Source organism: Etheostoma cragini, chromosome 24 (assembly GCF_013103735.1).
Source record: "Etheostoma cragini isolate CJK2018 chromosome 24, CSU_Ecrag_1.0, whole genome shotgun sequence".
Lineage (NCBI taxonomy): Eukaryota > Metazoa > Chordata > Actinopteri > Perciformes > Percidae > Etheostoma > Etheostoma cragini.
This window is the reverse complement of record NC_048430.1, coordinates 874,496-885,786: the sequence shown is the minus strand read 5'-3', so window position 1 is coordinate 885,786 and position 11,291 is coordinate 874,496. Positions and strand designations below refer to the sequence as shown.

The following is an 11,291-nucleotide window of genomic DNA, read 5'->3' as shown; positions in this document are numbered from 1 at the left end:
GTTTTTTACTAGGAATTTAAGAGATCACAAAAACAAATGTATTTATGGTCAATAAAATATCAAACTTTTCTAATCGGTATGATTGTAAATCATGAATCGGTAGAGCTCGTTCCCCCTCCTGCCGCTAGAGGGCGCCGTGGTTTAGGGTCAACTCATTCCAAACCGGAAGTGTCGAGTGTCAACAATATGCAGACACGTGTGGGCCAGGGGAGGAAGAAGCATGTGTAATATTAGTCCTATATTTACGCTTCTACGGAGATATATACATAATTAAAGCTATCAATGCGTACATTTTAAAGGACATTTATTAAAATGAAGTTTGCATACAGGGTAAGTACGTCACTGCTAACTAGCTAGCTAGCTTGACATGGAGTTATGTTTGGGAGAGGTCTGCACACCAGACTAAATTCAAAAAGTGTTAAATATGTCATTTAATATCGGTAAAGGGAAAGAATCGTGTTGCATATATACGGGTTTTTATTATGTAAAGTGGCAACATACACACTTAAGTTCGGCTGCATTTAATGATGTAATTAAATCGTTTTTACGGTTTTATACTAAAATAACAACTTAGCTACTAATAACGAAGTCCTAAGTTTATCATAACACGTTGCTGTTTTATGAAGGGGGTTGAAGTCATTGCATTTAGATTTGCAAGATACTGTTAAACTCTCATATTTTTGAATGAAGTTCCCGGATGAAGTTCTCTCCCTACCTATACACAAATAGCGGCTTAAAACGTTATGTGATATTAAAAAATAAATAAAAACCTGTCTCTTTATTGTAGTTTTCCAATCTGCTGGGAGCAGTCTATCGTCAGGGGAATTTGAGTTTCTCTAAAGATGGCAACGCTGTGATCAGTCCGGTTGGGAACCGAATCTCAGTCTTCGACCTGAAGAAGTAAGTCCTAATCAAATCCATGATTAAATGTTGAATCGGTAATGCTGTCATCAGTAGTCCTGCTTGATATGACACGTGGATGCTGTGCAGAAGTACATAATGCGTGATGGTGTGACCTGCTGGTAAATGTAAGCTCACCATCATAAGCATAAAAGTCAAAACATAACTGATTTAATTCTTCGTTTGTCTCCTGTAGCAACACATCTGAGACATTACCCATCTCCACTACGAAGAACATAACATGTGTGGGTCTCTCTCCTGATGGGAACGTAGCAGTTGTGGTGGATGAAGGTGAGATAAAACTTTGTCTTTCTTTTATTAATGTGTGATATATAAACTTACGCATGAGTTATCAGAATCAGAATCAACACACTAATATATACACACAATATAAACATACTCTAAACAGAACAATACAGAGGCATGAGTGAACAAAGAGTTCAATAAAAATTATTTAAATATGGAGTAAAGTGCAAGGATACTGGGATAAATAGTATTATGTTATTATATTACAATATGAACAGTATATGAACATTATGGACAGTTCTGAAATAGAAAATGAGAATGATGAATGAATAACAAATAAGAGAGATGTGAGAATGATGAATAAATAGTAAATAATAAGTGAGATATGAGAATGATGAATAAATAGTAAATAATAGGTGAGATATGAGAATGATGAATAAATAGTAAATAATAGGTGAGATATGAGAATGATGAATAAATAGTAAATAATAAGTGAGATATGAGAATGATAAATAAATAGTAAATTATAAGTGAGATATGAGAATGATGAATAAATAGTAAATAATAAGTGAGATATGAGAATGATGAATAAATAGTAAATAATAAGTGAGATATGAGAATGATGAATAAATAGTAAATAATAGGTGAGATATGAGAATGATGAATAAATAGTAAATAATAGGTGAGATATGAGAATGATAAATAAATAGCAAATAATAGGTGAGATATGAGAATGATAAATAAATAGTAAATTATAAGTGAGATATGAGAATGATGAATAAATAGTAAATAATAGGTGAGATATGAGAATGATGAATAAATAGTAAATAATAGGTGAGATATGAGAATGATGAATAAATAGTAAATAATAGGTGAGATATGAGAATGATAAATAATAGTAAATAAGTGGAACCAGTGAGCAGGTGCTATAGAGACAGTGTTACTGGGTTATTGACCAGAATTGAACCTGACACTGACGGTAAGAAGTCAGCTGTTCATCAGAGAGATGGCTTGTGGGTATTGTCCTCTTGTTGCAAAAAAACAGCAAAAACCCAAATGTGTGTTTGTGTCCCACAGATGGCGCAGCGGTGTTGGTCAGCCTCGTCACCCGAGCCGTCCTCCATCACTTCCACTTCCACAAGCCTGTCAGCAGCGTCCGCTTCTCACCTGACGGCAGGTAAGGATGTCTCAACTGAATCTGACCAAGTGTTAAAAACCAGAACAACTCCTGGTTCCCAAGGTGACATCATCAAGTAACTTATTTCGTCCCAACATCAGTCACTTCCTGCAACTCTTTTAGGGGACCAAATCATGCTGGTCTTTGATCTAAGAGGGACATTTATATTTAAACAGACTCTTGTACTTGAACTAGAGTTGTTATATACAGTTCAAAAATAGAATAAAGAAACAATACTTGATCAATATAGAAAGGAGAAGACTGGGATATAAAAATGTAAATGTAACATAACTGTGTGTAGTTGTTGTTGTTGTTGTAAGTGTTGTATGACCTACAGTCTTGTATGCTGTATATGAATATCTCCTACTGTAATAATGATGATATTGTGAAGTGGGGCAGGACTATAGAAGTTAAGCTTTATGCTTCTACCTCAGCTTCTCCAACCTAGACTCTTTTTTTCTGTTTGTTAAAAGCTGATATTTCTGTGTTAGTATTTCATTTAGTTTGTTTCTTTTACAACATGCTGTTTGTTCGAGATTAATACAAAATCAAATCAAGTTGGTTCCCCTTTCAGGAGGTTCGTTGTTACGAAGGAGAACGTGGCTCTGATGTACCACGCTCCGGGGAAGCAGCGGGAGTTCAACGCCTTCGTGTTGGACAAGAGCTACTACGGCCCGTACGATGAGACCACCTGCATCGACTGGACCGACGACTCCAAGTGAGTCCGAGTTCATTAGACATCCAAGCATGTAAAAACCCTGAGAAAAAAGACATGTCACGGTTGGGACCTTCTCCTTCAGGTGCTTCGTGGTGGGCAGCAGAGACATGTCAACGTGGGTGTTTGGTGCCGAGCGCTGGGCCAACCTCATCTACTACTCCCTGGGAGGGCACAAGGACGTCGTCGTGGGCTGCTTCTTTGAGAAGGACAGCCTGGACGTGAGTCTGGTTTCGCCTTGCACTAACTGTGTGATTTAATCTGAAACGACACGTGTGGTTTTGTATGAAAATTAAAAAGGAAAATGTTAATATATCAGGGGTTTCACTCAGTTTGTGGAAGACTTAGGGGCGCACATTTGGCTCAGGGGTTTACCGGTCTTTCCTCAATAAAATGGGATGGTTTTAAATTAAAGACAAATGCAGTTTGACATAAATGTGGACCGTTATTTTCACCATATCTGTGTCTAAAACGTTGGCACGCTAGCACAGATAAAAAAATATATATATATATACAGCCAGAGAACTTAAGCACAAAACCTGCTAAAGAAATCCAACTACAACCATTAAATCTGAAAAGCCTTTCAGTTTGATTGATCATTTTTCAACGTTTTTGGCTCTTTTTACATTCATTCGGCTTGAGTGCTGCCAAAAAAACAACTCGGTTGCTGCACATAAAGACTTATAAGAGGGAAAACTCCTGAATAAGGGGACTCTGATGAGTGAGTGTTGTTTCTGTGTCGCCAGCTGTACACGGTGAGCCAGGACGGGACACTGTGTGTCTGGGAGAGCGACACCGAGCTGGACGGCCTCGTCCTGAAGAAGAGCCAGGAGAAACCCAAGGCCCCAAGGCCGGGGCAGGAAGAGGACTCTGAGGAGGAAAAGAAGGAGGGAGAGGAGGGAGATGTCATCAGAGGAAAAGCAGGAGCTCCCAAAGAGAAGAATACCAACAACGTTCGATACAAGCAGAGGAGCAAGTAAGCCACATCTGGTCTTACTTGTATTTACTTCTCAAAAATAAGCCATGCAACAGGGTTTCATTCCTATCTCTCAGGCACAGCCAGAGCACTGAAATGTTCATACTCATCAGCCCGCTTTCCATTAGGATGTTGGCTCTTCACAGAGCAGCACAGGTTTATGTGTCCCTTGGCTGTTCTTAATGTATAATACATGCAAATCAGCATGTGTTGCTTAAAGCTAGTGTCGTGGAGTCATTTACCCTTTTTAATTAAAACTTGAGGAACTGAAAAACAAGTTCCTTCCCAACAAGATAGAGATAAATGTCCTCATGAAGATGAAGTACTCAGAAGGTTAAAAGCAGCTCTCTGTCTCGCTGTTTGTCTGCTCTTGTAGACACTTCTTCAACAAGGAGGGGGATTTCAACAACTTGACAGCTGCCGCCTACCACAAGCCGACCCACATCCTGGTCACAGCCTTCGCCTCCGGGATCTTCCACCTGCACGAACTCCCAGACTTTAACCTCATTCACTCCCTACGGTAAGGGAAAAGCTCAGGTTTGTTGAGACAAAAGTCAAAAGGACTAGAATATGCATGTTGCACGTTTTTAGTAAGGTAGGTTTGAAGAAAATACTCTCCTTCTCCTTTCAGTATTTCAGACCAGAGAATCTCCTCAGTGTCTATCAACAGCTCTGGAGACTGGATCAGCTTTGGGTGCTCGGGTAAGGCGTCTTTTCATCTGGGTGTTTTTCATTGTTTGTTTTTTCTCCTCAATTATCTGTTTTTATAAAAAATGTGAGTGTTGTTTCAGGGATGGGTCAGCTGCTGGTGTGGGAGTGGCAGAGCGAGTCCTACGTCTTCAAGCAGCAGGGACACTTCAACAACATGGCGTCTCTGGCGTACTCGCCAGACGGCCAGTACATCGTAACCGGAGGCGACGATGGCAAAGTTAGTGCTCGACACTTTCCCCTGACACACACGGGGTCTTTAAAGGTCTACAAATTCAAACTCCAAATTTCAGGCCTTAAAAGTCTTAAATTCTCTGAATTCTTGTGTCCTAGTTCTTAAATGGTTTCTTAATATTCCTCTAATTCTCAATGAAATGTTATTTTTTTTCTTTCCGTCTAATGTCGTGTTGTAAAACCACTTTATATTGCTGCCAATCAGCTTTCCTGTTATTGCTGCGAGTCTCTTTCAGACACATAATGTTGTATGTTGCATTTTCTTCATACATTTTTTGTCTTTCTTTTTTTTTAATGTTGCCATCTAGCTCTTAAATCTATTCATAAAGATCTTACATTTGACTTAGTCAAACCTGCAGAAACCCTGTTCATGTTTTTTAACAAAAAATAGAAGTAATATTATTATTTCAGTGGCCTAAAAATGTAAAAAGAAATGCACCAAAGTCTTAAAACAGATGTTTTCTTTCATGCCTTTTGTGTCATTGACTTAGACTGTGGTTTTCATTTCCAATATAATAAACATTGGTTTATTATTATAGCTTACATTGGTTTCTATTCGCAGGTCAAAGTGTGGAACACCAACAGCGGCCTTTGCTTCGTCACCTTCACAGAGCACAGCAGCAGCGTCACCAAGGTTACCTTCACCTCCAGCGGCTTCGTCATCGTCAGCGCTTCTCTGGACGGGACGGTCAGAGCGTTCGACCTGCACAGGTGACTCACAGGGGAGCTGGTTCACGTCTTGGGAGGGGCGATGTAGCCTAAAATCCAGATTGCAACATACATTGCAGCCTCTTGCCCTAATGATATGTATCACAATATATAAATTATAATAGAACCATTTCAGAACAGATTGCATAAACCTTAAGGAAAGTCCAACTTCTAAATGTATTGTTTTTTAAAAGAGAAAGAAACGTAGTATGTCGTTTTGAGAACACTTATTGTGCAAAACTCTTATATATATATATATAACTATAACACTATTTGCAGAGACTTTAACAGAGAAAAAGCGTTGGGTTTCTTCCCTTTTTAGTGCAAACGCAAATGAAAACATAATAAAGTGCAAAATGAAAGCACAATTTTTTTGAATGTGGAAGATACTTTCCGTATAAAGTTTTCAATTATAAAAGGTTCTGTACAGTAGTGCCATGCCATAGACAGTAATATGTGTAAAACAGTGACACACACACACACACACACTTGACAGTATGTTCAGCGGGGAAGTAGCACGTCTGTAAACACCGGCTGGTGTCCGTGAGTCGGCCGTTATATAGGGACTTGCCAGGCTAATAAAAGGCTCTGTGGTGCGGCCTAGACCACAGGTCCGCTCTAGCTGCTTAAATCCGAACCAGGTCCAGGTAATGGGTGCTGTACCGGTCTTTTTCACCAGCTCCTCCGTTTCACTTCCAGCCACGTTAACTCAAGATGCCAACGATGCGTTGCAGCTCTAAATTTTGTGGGTAGATTGCATCATCAACATGCATTATCCCGATATAATATAATATAATATAATTAAAATCTCTATCGTAGGCCAGTTTTGAATAGTTTATATTGCATATCGTTTCTATCGCCCATTACTATTCACTTCCTAAGAAATGTGATGGAGATGGAAAATCGTTTTGGAAACCCGGGAACTGGAATGCCTTCTGTGTCTAAAGAGATGTGACTTTTAAACCTGTGCGTGTACGTTTTATTTATTACAGGTACAGAAACTTCCGGACGTTCACGTCGCCTCGGCCTGCCCAGTTCTCCTCCCTGGCAGTGGATGTCAGCGGGGAGCTGGTGAGCGCAGGAGCCCAGGACTCCTTTGAGATCTTCCTGTGGTCCATGCAGACGGGGAGACTGCTGGAGGTAGGCCCATAATGACTGTAAAACCGTATAGAAATGGGGCTTTTGTTTAAATATGCTCTTATTAAACCCGACTGTTATTGGGATTGTGGTATGAGTCCCGACATTGGCGTGAATGATCATTTTTGTATTGTCATTTTCATTCTGAAATATAAAATTATTTACTATTTTATGTTTTCATGTGCTTTTTTGTGCTAATGGTTATGTATTGGCTACATATTAACCATGTGAACAGAATTGCACCTTTGGGACATTAAAGACATTTCAACCCAACTTCAATTTCAACTTAAAAAATAGAAATGATTATAGTGTAGTTGTTTTTTTTTTGGCGAGGATCTGTACTAAAGGACATTTTTTTCTTCAGTCTGTAGGATAGGATTTTCAGGCCGGGATGCAGCACCACAATACTTCATCCAGAATGGGTCGACCATTCATTCATTGCCTTTAACAAATATTTAGATACTGCACTAGTCCATATTGTGATTTAGATCAAATTAACATTAATTGTCCAGCTCTAGCTCTTATTCACCTGCCCGCCTCCTCCCTGTTACTGACCAGGTCCTCGGGGGTCACGAGGGTCCGGTCAGCTGCCTTTGTTTCAGTCCAGTCCAGTCGATCCTGGCCAGCGCCTCGTGGGACCGCACCATCCGGCTGTGGGACATGTTGGACAGCTGGCAGGTCAAAGAAACCCTTCCTCTCAGCTCTGATGGTATAAACTATCCCATTGTCTTTTTACACTGCCACTAGGGGGCAGCCTAGCTCCAGAGTGTATTTCTAGACACACATAGGGCGTTCCCACTGCAGGAACTTTACCAGCGGACCGAGAACCTTTTTGCAATGGATAATGTAAGTGAGCTTGTGTGTGTGTTTGTCAGGTTTGGCCGTAACTTACCGGCCGGATGGTCAGGAGTTGGCTGTGGCCACTTTGAACGGTGAGATCTCTTTCTGGAACCCCCAAGCAGCCACACAAACCGGCTCCGTGGCCGGACGCCACGACCTGGAGACGGGCCGCAAAGAGACGGATAAAATCACAGCCAAGCAGTCCGCCAAGGGCAAGTGAGTGAGAGGACTGCACTTATTTCCTTTTCTTCCAATCCGGAGAGAAAAAGTCAGATTTGATGGCTTTTTTGTGGAATTTATGATTCAGGATGCGTTTTCTGCTTTTTGTGCATCCAGGTCCTTCACGTCGCTGTGCTACTCGGCAGATGGAGAGTCGGTTTTGGCGGGAGGCCAGTCCAAGTTTGTCTGCATCTACAACGTCAAAGAGCAGATGCTCATGAAGAAGTTTGAGATCTCTTGCAACCTGTCCTTTGATGCCATGGAGGTACGGCAACTGCTGTCACCTGTAGATACAGAGAAAACTATAGTTAAATAGTCCATTTAAAGTGTGTGGTTGTTTGATGTTTCCTGGGCCAACTGGGATTTAAACCAGTGATAACAAACAGACTTACTAGGTCCTTGAACTTCACCATATGTGGTCTTACGTTGCCTTCAGGAGTTCCTGGACCGACGGAAGATGACTGAGTTTGGCAGCCTGGCTCTGGTGGACGAGGGAGCTGGAGACGGAGACGGGGTCAACATCAGCCTCCCTGGAGTCAGGAGAGGTACCATGCTCACTTCAACACTTAGACCAGCTGTTAGTAGTATGAGTATATAACGTATAGAGTACTGTGTTAATCCAAATAGAGGGTAAGGAATTTGCAGTCCCACAGGTGCGAAGACAAAGACATCTGTCTAAAATCCCTTTTTAATGTTTCTTGGAGACTTCATGTCTTGTTTCCTAAATCCCTCATGTAGTTGCTCGGCTTACCTCGATGTTCTTACTTCAGTTAATTTCACATACATCTTGTTTATTTTTGTTCTTTGTGTTGATCCTCACAGGTGATATGAGTTCTCGACACTTTAAGCCGGAGATCAGAGTGAGCTCGCTGCGGTTCTCCCCTACTGGTAGGTAGCAAATTTAGTCAGTTAGAGTAAAGTCTGACAAAAGAGATAAAAAGGTTGCTTATGTTTTGAAAATATAAAAAAGGGTTTTTGTTTTTCAGTCCTATCAACTTTAATGCAGATCTGCAGTCCCCATGTCATACTTTAAATGCAGCTGTCAGGAAACCAACATTAAGGATGAAATGTCACCATGTTTTTATGTTTTGAAGAAGATCCAAGGGACACTGCTGTTGGGTAGTAGTTTTAAAGTGTTTCCATCTTCTGTCAGGGCGTAGCTGGGCGGCCACCACCACCGAGGGCCTGCTGGTCTACTCCCTCGATGGGTCTCTGGTCTTTGACCCATACGACCTGGACCTGGATGTGACGCCGGCCAGCATACGTAAGCAGCTGCGGCTCCAGGAGTGGGCGCCGGCCATCGTCCTGGCGTTCAGACTCAACGAAAAAGCCCTCAAGCAGGAAGTGTTGGAAACGGTGCCGCACGAGCAGAGTGAGTGAACGGGCCTGTTTTTAACGTGTCTATGAACAGGGTCGGGAACCAAAAGGCGGGGCCAATAGTCTGCAGCTGCAGCTGCCGTTATTGGAAAAACAACCCAGACGCTGCGTCCACTTGACTCTCGCCAGCCTTGTGGTGCATTTAAACTTATTGTAAAATACCCTTTTCCCATCTGGTGCTCTTTTTTTGTCGTTTACCAGCAATTTACTGGTGAAATAAGTCATTGGTATAAGCTAATGTTATTACATTATTAAACAATTGTTTAATTAAGACCATATGGCCTTAGCAATGAATAAGCCGTTCTTCATTATCACCAACGGTCGTTTTGTGATCCTTTTTTAAATATTTTATATTATAAATATATTATATATATTTTGGTTCATGTGCCGGCACTGTTTTAAAAGTATTGTTTAATCACCGGTTTGTTTAAAAAACCAAACAATGCACAAACCTATCAATTAATTTCCTGCTTCTAAAACTGATGAATAACGAGGATTGTTTGTGTTCCAGTCCCGGTAGTCTGCGGCTCTCTTCCTGACATTTACGTGGAGAAGCTGCTGGGCTTCCTGGCGGCGAGTTTGGAGAAGTCCGGCCACCTGCAGTTCTACATGACCTGGGTCCAGAGCCTGCTCATGCTGCATGGACAGAAACTCAAGAACAGGTCTGGTCTCAGTCCCTTGCTACTACCTAGGAATTAGTTTTATCAAGCTCCGGCTCAAGTGCTGTCTCCATGTAGTTGTGAGTGACCTTATCTTCATCTGGGGTGCAGGTCCGGAGCCATACTGCCCACGCTCCAGGCGCTGCAGAAGAGCATCCAGAGACACTTTGACAATCTGTCCAAACTGTAAGTCTCAACCCTCACTGTCTCACTGTTGAGCTGAATTAACAGTTAATTAGCAAACTACTGTAATTATGCAGTATATACATATCAGGAATGACATTAAGTGCATTTTTTAAAGGTTTAACTAGGTATTTTCCCATACATTACCCTGTCTTTGTTCCTTTAGTGTCGTATTATTCTTCATTTTATGGTACAATTGGCCCCTGTGAACCCATATTTTGTTTTCTTTGTGCAGGTGTGACTTTAACATGTTTAACATTCGCTACGCTGCGGCCCTGTCGAAGCAGAGGGGGCTGAAGAGAGCAGCTGAGGAGGATGAGGGGGGGGAGGAGGAGGAAGAGGAAGAGCTGTCTGAGGAGATGAGCGTGGCCTCCTTGGAGGATGCAGACTTGATGCTGTAAATCTTAAGCCAATCCACCAACATGGACGACGTCTCTGCAAATGAAGAAAAATAATGTTGGACTGTAACAGTGATCAGATTTGTGTCTACTTCAAAAACATTATCATTTTTATGAGTTTTTTTTATTAAATACATGTAAATGTGTGTGTTTAATGTTTTCTTTGGCCTGTATTCGGTTTGGTTAAAGCTTCTGAACACTCACACAGGTGTCTGAGTACACTCTGCTCAGGTGGGGTGGAGCTTAGACGGGAGTTTAATAGCTCACGCATCTTTTCTACTTATGAGAATGATAAAGGTGTAATTTACCCTGCCCTAAGATGACATCCAAGAAGATATCAATCAGTCCATACACACCCACACCGTACTGTGAAGAGGTCCAATCAGTCAGATTAACTCCAAAACACCTTTGTTCATGGCCTTTAAAATCCTGCATGAAGGTGATTTTACTTATTTTGATTAGACTTTATCTCTGACTGTGGGGGCTTGATTGGGCCTCGCCCATGACACGGAGCTCAGTCCCTTTCCAGCCGGACCGGAGGTCTAATCAACCACACAAATGCAGAATCCTGTGTGGTCTAGGACAAACAAAAGTTAGATGTAAGATGGGATGTGCAGGTGATGCTTTTTAGGCAACCAGAGCATCTGGCTGGTTCCCAGACTGGCTGAGACATTTCCTTAAGGGTCCTATGATATGGTGCTTTTTGGATCCTTTTTTTAGACCTGAGTGGTCCCCCAGTACTGTATCTGAAGTCTCTTTTATATAGACCTTAGTGGTCCCCTAGTACTGTATCTGAAGTCTCTTTTATATAGAC

The 11,291-nt window shown here is 41.5% G+C and overlaps 1 protein-coding gene across 1 annotated transcript; it reads left to right on the top strand.

Annotated features, from left to right (window-relative positions):
- The first annotated feature begins 152 nt into the window (after positions 1-152).
- On the top strand, positions 153-10,623 carry pwp2h (PWP2 small subunit processome component). Its single transcript, XM_034864425.1, has 21 exons — positions 153-330; positions 788-900; positions 1,097-1,191; positions 2,224-2,323; positions 2,898-3,041; positions 3,124-3,259; positions 3,785-4,014; positions 4,391-4,534; positions 4,646-4,716; positions 4,806-4,942; positions 5,519-5,667; positions 6,657-6,804; positions 7,360-7,510; positions 7,677-7,857; positions 7,978-8,125; positions 8,297-8,405; positions 8,683-8,748; positions 9,014-9,232; positions 9,749-9,899; positions 10,008-10,082; positions 10,315-10,623. Exons 1-21 carry the CDS (start codon positions 313-315, stop codon positions 10,478-10,480), a joined length of 2,751 nt encoding a protein of 916 aa, XP_034720316.1. The 5' UTR covers positions 153-312; the 3' UTR covers positions 10,481-10,623.
- Positions 10,624-11,291: the final 668 nt, after the last annotated feature.

What these genes read in the sequence shown, in the direction of transcription:
- pwp2h (XM_034864425.1), top strand. An exon ending in AGAGCGTTCGACCTGCACAG is followed by an intron (nt 5,668 to 6,656) that starts GTGACTCACAGG and finishes TATTTATTACAG; the next exon opens with GTACAGAAACTTCCGGACGT. An exon ending in TGTCCTTTGATGCCATGGAG is followed by an intron (nt 8,126 to 8,296) that starts GTACGGCAACTG and finishes CGTTGCCTTCAG; the next exon opens with GAGTTCCTGGACCGACGGAA.